The sequence below is a fragment of the Marmota monax genome, unplaced genomic scaffold (genome assembly GCF_021218885.2).
Source record: "Marmota monax isolate L192 unplaced genomic scaffold, Marmota_monax_Labrador192_F-V1.1 WCK01_AAM20220418_F8-fsc00012, whole genome shotgun sequence".
In the NCBI taxonomy this organism is placed as follows: domain Eukaryota; kingdom Metazoa; phylum Chordata; class Mammalia; order Rodentia; family Sciuridae; genus Marmota; species Marmota monax.
In genome coordinates, this window is record NW_026695227.1 from 22,235,171 (window position 1) to 22,249,860 (window position 14,690).

Sequence of the window (14,690 nt, forward strand, 5' to 3'; positions counted from 1 at the left end):
ATCATTCACATAAGTACTTTGAAGCACCTGTTTTATGTTATTTTAATTATACAGATAGAAACTTGTCTATGTGATTATTCTCCCTTCTCTAACCCCTTTCCCTAAAAACCTATCCAGTCTGTATTTCTTTATAAAAAACAGGCCAGATCAAGATTTCTCAGTCTTTGCCCCATTGTTATTTTGGACTGAATAATTCTTTTTTCTTGAGGTCTGCCTCATGTCTTGTAGGATTGGGATTGTCACGAGGGGGCAAAATTGTGACGTATGCAGTCGAGGGGAGAAATAAAGGATGTCCACGTACTTCTGCCCCTTTCAATGTTTTATTCACTCAAATTACTCAATACAATTTCACTCTATAGGTTCTTAATCAAGAAAATGACAATTCTTAACACTGGGCACTGCAGTAGACATAATCAATTCATAGCAAACAATTCTAGATTAGTTAATTCACAGCAAACAATACTAGATTAATTCTAAGCACTGCAAAACACACTTAATCATGACAGGCTAATGACAGACATTCCCTCTGCATGCTAAGTTCAAGAGTTAGATCAAAAGTCTTAAGCCTTAGGCTTTATGTCCAGCAGATGCACACTCACTTAGATTTCAGTGATTAGGTCCGGAACCAAGGCAGGCTTTTTCTGGCGTGGAGTGAACAACCAGTTGAGAAGAGAGTTGAAGGGAGAACTTGGGGCTCTCACCACGGTCCAGACAAGGTGGTAGAGTTTGAGAGTGGTGAGGATCATGCAAAGGATCAGGAACAATGACAGGTGATGGGATGTCAGTCCTCATCAGGCTCTCCAGCTCGAGTGCATCCGTGTTTTGGCTGGCTGAATCCCTATTCATTTGCTCTATTATTTATACTAAATTTTGGGGGTTTTGACCCCCCTTTCAATCCTTATCAGCTACCACCGGATTTCTCAATGACATCATTGACCCTGGGGTCAGAAATATCTGGTCTGGTGGTCTCTACCCTGATCTTTTCACCTTTCCCTCTTATCAGGCTAGGACAGCCTGCCAGGCGCTTCACTCTGTTTATCAGGGTCAGAGGAAGTAACTTATTTGAGGCCATACTGGAGGGCTCTGTGGGTGTTGCCTGGTGAAACTGCAGGTTTCAAACTGAGGTTTTAAAATGGAGTTGCTTAGGCTCAGGCCTAATGGCCATCCTCATAAGAATATTTAACAGTATCCCTGTGCTCTGCCATTAGGTTAGATATCTGTGTTATCTACCCCAACCTCTCCAGGTGCGACAATCACAGTGTCTCTAGACCTTGCCAGAGGTAGGGGGTAGGATTGTGTACTTTTGATCTAAAATTTTTTTCTTCTAAAAACATTTACATTCAAAGACTTTCATTGTATTTGTGCTAGAATAATTAATCCCCATACAGTTGTTGGTTGTAATGGGCAGGAATGAATTCCAGATTCTGTTAATGTTATGCTTCTCAGATAGTACTATTATGCAGCGACTAATAGGATATACCTTTGTAGACATGAATAGACATTTTCAAAATATATTTAAAAATACAATTGTGTAGGGTTTTGTATATGTGTCTGAGGATTTGCAGGGTACATTTCCTCTTTGAGGGACTATTTTTGTAGAGAACCACAATACATTGGTACTTTGATGATGTGATTTGATGAGGTGAGAAAAATTTTCTTGCTTCCAATTTTCTTTCCTACCTAGATGTCACAAATACACAACAATAATCCTTAACCCTAGTTTTGTTTTTAGCCACCTCAAGGACATGACAGTCCATATTCCTTACTGATATTTCAATGACCCTCAAATAGAGAAGAGCTTTTATAAAATTAGAAATCTCTACTCCCAACTGAAAGTTCGATATATCTCCTTACTATGCATTTCTTCTGTCTGCCCCATTAAATATTTTCTGTATTGTTAACAGCTATCCAGATTGAGGGAAAACCAAATCTGCATGCATTATTATTTAAGTTTCTATCTCTCCTTTCCATCCTCTCCCCTTCCCTTCATTCACCCCTTTTCTCTTTTTGCTTTTCTGTTTACCCAATCCTATTTATGATTCCCATTCTTAACTGTTCCTATAGGCTTCATTTCCCCCACAGCTCTTTCAGTATTAACAATATCAACCGATGCTTTAAAAGTCCATTATTATTGAGTCATGGAGGAATGGGGTAGGAGGATACCAAGAATGATAAGATGCAGGTAGTGCCTTTCACATGTTTGTGATTTATTAGAAATACATGATATAGCCACGCAAGTCATTTATTGTTAACTAACATTACTTCTAAGCATAAAGTAATGTATGATTATATATGCTTATTATAGATATCGAGGAAATATACAAATAAGTAGAAGGATCCCATGGATGCCTTATATTTACCATTTGAAATACAAGTTTTACATTATTAGATTTCCTTATAGATTTTTCTGTTAATTCACTTATATCCATTGAATAACTATGTTTCAAGGCAGTATATGAGAACCATAAATATTGTATGAATAGGATTTACTATACATTAGCGGAGAGTCCACCAGGTCCACCAGGCTGATCATGTCAGTTCCTCAGGCCTTGGTTTCACAATATTTTAGGGTGTTGTAGGCTTGCTAAATTCCTCAAAGGTGGAGATGATGAGGCAGCAGAACTTGTCAAAGAATGACATAGCAAGGACACTGATTGAAGGTACAAATTATGTTTAGAACATTTCAGCTTTTTCAGTTTGTGTAGAGCAGTTGCTCTCAGGCCTGGTTGCTCATTACTATAATTACCAGGGAAATTTAGAGAAAAGGCATCCCAATGACCAGAACCTCCCGAGACTCATTTGATTAGCATCTTTAAGTCTAGACATTAGTACTTTTAAAAAGCTCCTCATATGTACTATTTGGCCAGAACTAGGAAGAAGAGTACTGAACTTGAGCCTAGAGAATGAGACAATGAGAAGAGATAGTAAAGGAATCGAGGGTTGCCCTATGGATATAGGGCCGAACTTAGCTATGATCTAATAGGTGACATGGAATAATTTGGTTCTGAGTAGGAAAGTGATAGAGTTAAAGTGGAATTACAGGGGGATTAATTTTGCTGGAGAGATGGAATGAGTTAGAGATAGTGAACTCAGGACCCCCTCCCAGTTGAGGCAGAAGGCAGTAAGGCACCATAATGGTGTGATGGGGAAAAGCAAAGGAGAGGCCTGTGAATGAGGCTGCAAAGAGTACTCAGTGTTAGCTGTGGGGCTAAACATGGGGCAAAGGCTTCATGAAGAACCTTGAAAGAACTTTTTTTTTTAAATATGAGATATATGGAATAAAAATGTTTTGATAAAGATGATGAATGTGGTTTTGATGGACTGTGATTGAGATTTGGAAGAGCATTACAGTGAACATCACCACAAGGTGGGTCATGGAGGATAGGACTTAGGAGGTGGCTCATGGCTGCCATTAAACATATAGAAATTCCTCACATTTATGGATAAAGACATATCATTCTGAGGAACATGTACAGAGAGAAGACTGGGACAGAATCTTTAGGCGTATCTTATTTGTGGAGTTAGAAGGAAGAGGAAGCATTAAAGGAGATTCAGTGTGACCAGTAAGTTGAATTTTTCTTCAAATATGGAACAGGTATAATTACAATAAATATAATTTCATTTTTCTGCTTGGAAAGATTAATGCTTTATTTATATTTTCCTTCCAAAAGGTGATGGCAGTTTTGGATCAGTTTATCGAGCAGCCTATGAAGGAGAGGAAGTGGCTGTGAAGATTTTCAATAAACATACCTCACTTAGGCTATTAAGACAAGTAAGAAATCCAATAATATTATTATATTAAATCATACATGATTAATAAGCTGGAACCCTTATTTTTGTGTGAAAATGCAAAATAATGACCACATTGCCCTCAAAAGTTTGAGCTTAATTATGAAATACTACTTTGTCTCTTTGGAGTAAAAATTTTGTCTCTTGTTAAAAGACAAAGAATTTTGAAAATTCCTGTTATTTTGATACTTACGTAGGATGTACAATGTTTTGGGGAAAACTCACCCTCCCTATTTTGTTTTGGAAACTTGATACTCAAAATATGCACAACATACCAGCAAACAGGCATTCCCCAGAGACTGTTAGAAATACAGAATCTTGGGATCTATAAGGGGCATATTTTAGTCCTTGGTATTCAGCAGTAGTCAGACTTCCAGCTGCTTCTGTCTGCTTTTGGACCTGAAGCCTGGCAAACTCCTGTCATCAGGTTCTGTTTTCTGCAGAGTATTTATCTTTCATTTTTCTGGTCCACAGAGATAATTGATTTTTCTTTTTAGTAAGCATGGCATCTGTGTGTCCAGGGGGGAAAGTAGTAGTTTAAAGCAAGAGTTCACATTGATAATTTGACTAGAGGTCAGAAATTTTAAACTGAAACTATAATTGATAAACTTTCACTTTTCTTGATTTATCAACTTTAGAAAGAACCTATTGACTGTTTATTATAAAAAATGGGGAAAACAGCACACTAATCCTGTCTCCCAATTATTCTCCCTGTTCCCATCCCAGATTTTTAAATTAAAATTTGAAATTGGTCATATTATTTTTCATAAAAGTAACAATTATAACTTGAAATAATTTACAGAACTTTAATTTTTTAGTATACCAGCTCCAGAGCATGTACTGGTTCTATTATGTAAGATGAGAAAAATTATTGTTCGTCTTTTTTCTATAGTTTGATTCTAAAAGCAAAATAATTAAGTATTTTTATAGTTTTTTTTTTTTTTTTTTGGGGGGGTACAGGGGATTTAACCCAGAGGTTTACCACTGAGCTACATCCCAGTCCTTTATTTAAATTTAAATTTTTAAAATTTTGAGACAAGGTCTCACTAAGTTTCTGGGGGCCTTGCTAATTTGCTGAGGGTGGCCTGAAGTTGGGAGTCCTGTCTCCATCCTGTCTCAGCCTCTTGACCCCCTGGTATTTCAGGCCTGTCCACACCCATCCACAGTTGATTTTTTTTTTTTTTATTTGCATAGAACCAAAGCATTTCTATTCTTAGACAAGGAAATGTAATCTCTAACATTTTTTTTTTTGCTACAGATAAGGAATATTCCAAATGTTAAAGTAAAATAGATTCTTTATTGTTATGTGTTCATCATCAACTGATATAAATAGGACCTTGTTTTAACTTGGGTCACATTTATATCCTAATTTCTCTAAGATGTAGCTTTTTGAGTTTTCTGGAATTTCTAGTTAACTTTTTATTTTTAAACATATTGAGAAATCTTTTCCATCATTCTTTTGAGTTTCTGCATTCCTAATTGTATATTTTCTATAATGGACTCTATTTTGTTCTTGAGGAAATTCCTAAGTCAGCCTGTGACTTCTTATTCAATAGGAGGGAAGGATTTTCAGGTGCTTGAACAGTGATTAATCTGTGATTTATATTTCTCATCTTCCTTGGTTGTTCCAGTATTTCTTGGACTCCAGGGTCCTCTCTTGATCAAATTGTCTTTACTTCTTGTGAGAGATTATCTTCAAGTAATTTTTTTTTTCAAAAAGAGTGTTTTGGAGATAAGACAACCATCTTGATTTTGATTTCATATTTGATGGATATGCTATCACACTTAATTTTTGTAAATCTTGGTTTGAAATGATTTTTCTTTTTTTGTACTCCCTGTTGCTAATAAGTAGTCTGATATCAATCAATAACTTGTTTCCCATATAGGCTACCTTTAATTTGAAAACTAAAATTTTGATCTTTTGGATTTCTCTTGTCCTTGATATTCTGAAACATCAGAAATATGTGTTTTTCAACAGACACTAGTATGGCAATTTGTAAATCAATGGATGTGTAACTGATGTGAATCTGCAATCTGTGTATGGGGTGAAGGTGGGAGTTCATAACCCACTAGAATCAAAGTGTGGAATATGATATGTCAAGAGATTTGTAATGTTTTGAACAACCCACAATAAAAAATTTAAAAAAAAAAAAAAGAAATATGTGTTTTTTCCTGGGTCATTTTTTAAAAATATTTATTTTTTAGTTGTAGTTGAACCCAATACTTTTGTTTTATTTGTTTATTTTTATGTGGTGCTGATGATGGAACTCAGGGCCTCACGCGTGCTAGGTGAATGCTCTACCACTGAGCCACAACACCAGCCCTCCTGGGTCATTTTTTTTTATTTTTTTATCTACCTCATGAAAATTCACTTCTACGAATTCTTTGGTATTATTTATTATTTTCCCCCTCATTTATTAATAACTGAATAAGTTTTATTGAGTAACTACTACATACCAGGCTAGACAGCATGACAGTGGACACACATTGGTAAGTTAAACCAGTCAAATGTCTGCTTTCCAGAGTTTGACCTAGTTATTTGTCATCCATTATTTCTAATCTTTTATCTTGAACTATATATTAGATGATGAGCCCCTGGGTCTCTTAAATTTCTTCTCAAAATTTTATTTATAAGTTGAGTAAATTACTTAAGTATCTCTTACAGATTTTTACTTTATTAGAATTGCCTCACCTATAATTTAGCTTTCTACTAAATTATCTTTTGATAATCATATTTTTAACTTCCAGCAATTCCACACAGCCCCCCCCCCCCACTTTGGTGACTCCTTTGGAGACTTTTTTTTTTAATGAGATAGCCTGAAGAATTTCTCTTAATATCAATTAGATTTTAAATTTTTCTACTTGTACTGTTTGCCATTTTCTTCTTTGAGGTCACTTGTTCTGCGGGTTCTTCTTGATCTTGTGCTTTCCTATTGTTGGCTTTATAAATTAGGTATTTGCGGGTGATTTTTCATAATATCTAAAAATAAAAGATTGCATTGGTAACTAAAGGTCTATGTTGATTATTAACTGGAAATGGTATTCTTTGCATTTTTGTAGGCCTGTATGCTCAAGTTACTGCTCCCTGTATAGGAAGAGAGACCACGAGCTCTTGTTAACTGGTGGGCTTTGTCATGGAACGTTCCTTAGGCTGCAGGGCAAGGATCCTGCAGGCCTGCTGAGGTCACAATAACTGCCAAAGGAAAGATGGTTTTTCTTTGAGCCTCTTTCTTTCTAGCTTAGTGCTAGAGTATTTTCTCTTCTTAATCTGTTGGAGAGTTCTAGATACTTCCTGCTTTGTCCTGTATCTCTTCCAATACTCAAAAGCATGCTATAACAAGTTTCATCAGGTAATCAGATGAATTACCTTTCCATCTTAAAAAACGAGAATCACAGGGGTGCTCATTATCAGGTTGATTGAACCCAGTTAAATCGGGCCCATTTCCTTCATAATTCCTTCAACCTCTGTGGCATGGTTTTATTCTCACAGGATGATTCTCTCATTGTGGTAAACTGGTTCTAGGAGTCACTGTTACATATCACAATCACAGAAGAAAAGAGCTTTCCTCTTTTGAAGTCTTGTATTTCAAAGAAACCAAAAGTGCTACATAGCAGCCCATTAAGTAAAATTTGGCCAAGTTGCTGTCCTTTCTTAAGGAGCACTTGGGTTCAGGGCAGCACTGTGTGCTGATTAGGTGAGATCTGTGTTCCTGAGCCCCATCACTATGGAAGTGAAGATTGTATTATGTAGAATAGTCCCACTTTTATTTTCCTCCTAAGGCTACAGAATTGGAGTCAGTTTCCTCTCTAGTCTGTGGATGGCATGAATGAAGGTGGAATTCATCAGCAAACATCAAAGTACTCTAAGGAGGAAAGAAAGGGGAATGCGCAGCCCACAGTGTTCACTCCAGAACTTTTAATTTTGGATGCTGGGAGGACTCATTCCCTTTTTGTCTTGTCTTTTAAAAATATTTTTGGTACCAGTTATTGAACCCAGGGCATCTTTATCAGTGAGCCACATCCCCAGACCCTTTTTAATTTTGAGACAGGGTCTTGCTAAGTTATTTAGAGCCTCACTAAGTTGCTGAGGCTGGCATTAATTGTGATCTTCTTGCCTTAGCCTCCCAAGCTGCTGGGATTATAGGTGTGTGCCACCATTCCAATTTATTCCCTTTTTTCTGAATCTTTCTGATAGTAGGGATGAGGGAGAGAGAGCTGGTGAGAGAGGGATAGAATTCAATGCTAGTTCTGCCACTTTTATCAGAAGTCAACTGTATTTGGAATTCATTCATCTTCCCTTTTTTTTCCTTGAGTTATTAAAACATTATTTGTAACTCTTGCAAAATTTAAAAATATATAGTTATAATACTTTAGTTATTCTAAATAATGGAAAAAAATCTCATGTCTGTGCAAAATATCCTGGAAAATTTTTGATTTTTAGTAACAAAAGTCACAGTCTAGTTCTACAAATATTGTGAAATCTTTTGTATATTAACACTGGTCTGTGAAACAAATCTGGCACAATCCAATCCATAGGTAATTAGTTATATAGATTGATTTTTCAGTGTTGGTCATTAGTCTTCAATTTATGTTTCAAATTTTATGGAACATGTTTGGGGAGTCATGAATCAAACATTAAAAATGTGCATATCATATATAGGCAGTTAGGTGAACCAGGAAGTGGTAGAAGAAATAGAAAAATCAGAGCATGCATAATGTGCTTCTTTGAAAAGGAAAGAAAGAGAAAACCACTTTGGTGTTCAATGCTGCAATTTGAGGGTCCTTCTACCAGTAGTCATGAGTTGGGGAAGAACTATTATACTCTCACTTCTTTCTCTTCATAATCAGTGAGTTGCTTTCTTAGCACAGAAAATTTGGATCAGCCTTCTCTCTGTGCCTATGAAAGTAGACAGATCTAACTAGACTTGTTCTCATCAGTTTTAACCAGCTGAGCTAAAGGGACGTGGGGAAAATGATTTTTATTTACTAAGCAGATATGATTGCAGTTTGAAGTTCTGTGCTGAGAAAATCCCCTCCCAGAGTATTCAGCCTTTCTTCTTTAGCTTGCAGAATTTTCCCCACTTCAGTTTCCTGATGAATGCAGTTGGCACTCTGCATTTTTGAAGCTGGTGATTAAGAAGCAGAGCTTCTGCAGCAATCACAGTTTCAAACATGAATCAACGTAACATCACATAAGTTGTAAATTTCAACTAAATTATAGTTTCAGAATAAAATAGAATATATACAATGTCAAGTGCATGTAGAATTCCAAAATGATGCCACCATAAAAGTAACTGTAGCCTCACATAATGTGGTCTATAAGAAGGATAAATTTCTAGAAAAGGATACATTTCAACTAAATTATAGTTTCAGAGTAAAAAGGATATAAATAATACGGTGAACATGGAATTCAAACACCATGATCTCATTAAGGAGACTGGAAAGTCTCACATGATGTGGTCTCGAGAAACAATTGCATCTGAAGGGAGACCTCTAGTCAAATTGCAGTGGTATCTCTGCTTCTCATGGCAGCTGGGGATTGCTTTCCTAAACGTGCTTTCCTAACTTTTCCCTTTCCAAGGCAGGGCACTTGAGGAAGTGCTACTAATTGAGCTAAAATCTGAGCAGCAAGAATCCTAAGCCATGTGAAACGTGCAAGGATTTCTAGGTAGAGGTGTTGGCAAAGGCAAAGATCCTGTGGCTGGAAGGACATATACTGGGGATTGTTGCTAATGTTTCTGAAGGGTGGTGAATGAAGAGGAGGGAGAAAGGGGCTGGGGGCTGGGAGGGGGGTTAGGGCCAGTTCAAGCCAGGTCATGAGGCAATGGAAGGAAATAGGATTTTAATATAAGATTAGTGGGAAGTCGTTAGGAGGGGAGATACCATACATATCATATATTTCTGTGAACTTAGGTATTATCCTTGTAAAATATTTGTTTGCTCCTTGTGGCTTCCTTCCTTCCTTTCTTTTTTAAAAAAATTTGTTCTAATTAGTTATATATGACAGTAGAATGCACTTTAACACATCATGCATAAATGGAGTCTAACTTCTCATTCTTCTGGTTGTACATGATGCAGAATCCCACCAGTCGTGTCGTCCGGTCCGTCATATATGCACATAGGGTAAAAATGTCCATAAACTTTTATAGTCATTAAGTAAGAGATTATAGACAGGTTTTGTCCTATATGCTAGTTGTAATTGATCAGCAGTGACTGATCAGAATCCGGAGTTGAGAGTTTCTGTGACTGACAAGGATTGATAGTTAAGATTGATGGGACCTGTTGGTATGACCTCATGTGTATAATACCTTCCTTTAAGTGTTCTGGTAAGAGCAGAGCAAAAGGTAAAATAAAACTTAAGAATTTAATTCAAACAATAGTTTCAAAACAAGTTATTTCTTATTAAGAATGATGAAAAAATATATAAAAGGTCAAATAAGAGATGAAAAACTTTTGCTATAATCTAAGCACCTAGAGAAAAGCATGGTCCCAGAGCTGACGCACTTCAGGAAGGAAGGAGATATTTGAGTAAGAGCTGATGCCATGTTACTCATCTCTGATTCCGGGCTTTTGCAGGAGCTGGTAGTGCTTTGCCACCTCCACCACCCCAGCTTGATATCTTTGCTGGCAGCTGGGATTCGTCCTCGGATGTTGGTGATGGAGCTAGCCTCCAAGGGTTCCTTGGATCGCCTGCTTCAGCAGGACACAGCCAGCCTCACCAGGACCCTCCAGCACAGAATCGCACTGCATGTGGCTGATGGCTTGAGGTAACTAGATCATGCATGCAGGCATGACCCTGAACTCACTCAAGCTCTGAGAATAGCACTTCCGGGTAACATCATGCCCCACTAACATTTTGCAAGCAATTTTGATTTGTGTTGTGTTCTGCATGACCATCTCAGAGGCACACCTGGCCTTGTGGCTGGATGCTAGACAGAGGCAGCACAGAAGAATGGAAAAAATCATTGTCTCTGGAGAAAAAGAACTGAGATAAGTCACTGTTCCACACACTTAGTAACTGTGATTTTATCTTTCTGATTCCCATATATTTCTTAATAGTCTGTAAACCTTGACTAATACTTAATGCTTAAGCTTATGAGGACTTTTGCAATAACTGAAGACTTTTCAAATTAAACTCTTGGTGTCTTCTCCCTTGGTTACCCATCTCAGACACCCAGTAGTTTTACTTTAATTCCTTCCTTCTCTGCAGTCTCACACCAGATCCTGTAAATCTTTTCAGCTCTGCTGCTAAAATATATCTTCATGCATTTCCTTCTCGCACATTCTCGCACTCTCACCTGAGCCTCAGCTGTCTTCATCTCTTGTTGCCTACCTGGCTCTCTGCTTTCACCTTGGCCCATTAAACAGCCAGCTCTTTGCACTGCTGCCAGAGTGGTTTTTCCGACAGAGAATCAGATTAGGTCTTTTCCTGCTGTTAACCCTCTCCTACCTCACTTCTTGGTTCCTATGCTCAGCCTCCCTGAGGCTTCCTGAATATTCCAGATGCTTTGTTCCTGCTGTTTTTTTGCAGCTAGGAATGTCTGATTCCCAGATGTGTACTTGGCGAGCTGCTCATTTCATTCAGAATTCTCCCCAGAGAGGATGTCTCTAATGATCCTATGTCTCTGGAATATATACCACTTATCGCTACTGGATCTATTTATTTATTTATTTATTTATTTGGTACTAAGGATTGAACCCAGGGGTACTTACCCACTGAACCACATCCCCAGGTTTTTGAATTTTTATTTTGAGACAGGGTCTCGCTAAAGTGCTTAGGGCCTCACTAAATTGCTAAGGCTGGCTTTGAATTCAAGATCCTCTAGCCTCAGCCTCCTGAGCTGTTGGGATCACAGGCATCTGACACTGTGCCCAATTTTCACTTTTAAAATCTTTGTCATGAGAATCTAAGTGCCATGACAGTGGGTACTTTTAGTCTTGATCACCACTCTTATATCCTGCACCCAGATCAGTGGGACCTCAGAAAGTATGTGTTGGTGGTAGGGAGAGAGGAGAAAAGAGAAAGAAAGGAAAACAGCACCTGGCATGTAGTATCCATTCAGCAGATGCAAATTTCCTTCTCTTCTAAAAGGCTGTGAATGTGCATTTGGACAGTATCTAGAAATGAAAATGGAATGGATAGTAAGAAAACAAATACTCACCCTCAAACAAAATTTAATCAGGAGGATATAACTATTAATGGTTTACAAGAAAAGTAATAAATGTACTAAGTGAGTAGATTTCTCTTCCTGAAAGGGTTCAGAAACTACTGAAATCCATGCTGATTTTAAATTGTGTCAGGATGCAGGGATTTGGAATTGGGTTGACATACCTACTTTTGAACACCAGGGGGAACCTTGTGTTAAATTGATCTGAGCATAATCAGTTTATGCAACAGTATTTCAAAACTGCTCAGTCACTTTGCTTAATTTAACTAACTCCAGGCCCTTGTTTTCCACAAATTCTTCCACCTAATCCCCAAAGTGTCCATTTGTAAAATGAAGACTTGCTATTTTTTATTCAACACTGCTGAAAATCCTCATCTCTAAGACAACTTATTCTAGTTCTCTACAGTAGTACTTTAAATAACCAATCCAGCAGTTTCTGATGAAGTAAATGAAATCTCAGCATATTTTCAATACTTTCCTCATTTATTCTTAGCATGATGCCAGGAAAGCTTTTTAGATTTTGTGCTATAGGAAGCTGGTAGATTTGAGTAGCGATCAATCTTCTACTAGTACTAAGCATATTTTAAAAACTCAGTATTATGTTATGTTATCACAAATGTATTTAAGCAAAAAGCAATAGTCACATTCCTTTGTATTCTCCTAGACAAGCAGCTGTTTAGAGTGACATACAGGAACTTCCTTCACATTCCGTACCTTCTCTCCTGCAATCTTGCCTTCAACTGTTAGCTTACATCTGTAATTTGGTCCTCTCCTGTGGTCTCCTTCTTGTAATTCTCAGCTACATATGAAGATTTAGTCACCTGCATTTTCCACAATTTCCTCTGTTTTAATATTTTCGAAATTGAATTACTCCCCTGCCTGATTCTCCCCACCATAAATCTGTGCTTTCTTTTCTACTCCCCACTTGCCAGGATGGGATCCCTGTCGTTGCATCCAAACAAATGTCCTTTCCTCCAAAAGCAAACATTCATTTGTCCACTGGGTTCTTGAAGTTATTTTACATGATCCTTTTCATCAACCTGTTCATTTTTAGCCTCTACTACTGTCTTGAGTCAATATCTCCAGGAAATTACCACAACAGTTTTTTCATAATAAAAATCTAATTGTGCTTCAAATTCCCTGGTGTTCCCAGTCACCTGCAATTGCTTCCAAACTCTGTGGGATATACATTAAAACTCTTTATTTGTGTCTCTTGCCTACTTTGGCAGCCCCCCACCTTGCCACTCTCCATATTCTGCAGTATAACCAAGCTGAAGGGGTGAATTTCCACATTTCTTTTCATATTTGTCATCCCTCTCTTTCCACAGATTTGTCTGTCCAGAGAACTCATTAGCCCTTAAGAATTTACTCACAGAACATCTCTACTATGCAGTTCAACTAACTGCTCCAAGAAGAGTGAGCCTCTCTCACATGTGTTTCTTGTTCTTGCTCCGCTTAGGACATTGTGTTAGGTGCTGAAGAGAGAAAGATCGAGATTAGCTTTAGCTTGAGGTAGCAAACAATCCAGAGGAAGAGTCAACGTTGCTCTATTTACCTCTGTGGTTTTCTCCCTTTCTACTTCCTTAGCATTTGGTGCTCACATGTTTCTGTAACCTTGTTGAGCACCTGTTTCCTCTAGATTGTGGCCGCCTTAAGAGACTGGCACTCGGGGATCCCTACTATGAATTTGTTAAATGAATGAATGCATTCTATTTTTAGAATAATTCTATTCAGGATGAGATAAAGTTGACGTTAAATTAGGAAGATATGGGTTTCTTAGCAATTCTTATAAAACTCATGATTAAAGAATGACTATTTGAATATAGAACAGTTTAGTTTAATAAAATACTTGACAATACTCATTGTCACACAATGCGTCAAGTATGGCTGAATTTTTGTCAGTAAGGTAAGAGCTGTACTTATTAAGATTTCAAAAGCTATTTTTCTATGCTATTCTATTAAAAGTTATTAAAATTGTGCTTTAAAGATTAAATTCTATAATTGAGCATTCTAGCTAACCCAGATAATCTCTTTCTCCACCTGATGTTATTTCAAATTAAACTTAATTATTTTTTTAACCTTTAGGAAGTATTCTGAAAGAGACTGTGTTCTATAAATATACTGAAAGAGGCATGCATTATGAAGGATTTGGATGCTATTCAATGATGTATGACTTGGCTTTAACTTTTTTATTCTTAATCTCCCAGCTTTTCTCTTCAGAAGGGCAAGAATAGCTAATGGCCTTTCAATAAGCCCTTAGCAAATTTTTCTTTCAAACCCATTACTTACTGTGAAGGTCAACTTCATTAGTAAATTTATCTTATTTATCAGCCAAAAATATGTATACTGAAATGAATAGGCCTAATGTCAAGTGCCATAACTACATCCTGGAAAGGAGAGAATCTGCTGCATTAATTGATGCAATTAAGTGATACATACTTTCTGGGCCATTATGCAATGGAAAGTTCAAGATATCATAGCCTCTCTGCTCCTAATCCTTATAACCACGAATGGGACTAAGTAATGGAGTAAATATTTATTAATATAATTTGAACCCAAACCAAAACCCACAGACAAACAAAGGATTTAAATTTACTTCCATTAAGTTCTTTGAAAAAATGTTCTGTCAAGGCAGGTCATGGTATATCTGTGATATCAATGGTACAGAGAAGGCAGAGTTGGGGAAAACCAGAATTTTGTAGATGTATAAGGAAAGGTGGTAATAGTTACATT

At 37.1% G+C, this 14,690-nt stretch overlaps 1 protein-coding gene across 1 annotated transcript in view; it reads left to right on the plus strand.

The window, feature by feature from the left end:
• The window catches only part of Lrrk2 (leucine rich repeat kinase 2), a 135,336-nt gene that overhangs the window by 96,983 nt on the left and 23,663 nt on the right, over nucleotides 1-14,690 (plus strand). Inside the window, exons 39-40 of the mRNA XM_058576386.1 lie at nucleotides 3,672-3,772; nucleotides 10,366-10,556. Of these exons, the coding sequence (XP_058432369.1) occupies nucleotides 3,672-3,772; nucleotides 10,366-10,556 (292 nt within the window). The remainder of the gene's footprint in view (nucleotides 1-3,671; nucleotides 3,773-10,365; nucleotides 10,557-14,690) is intronic.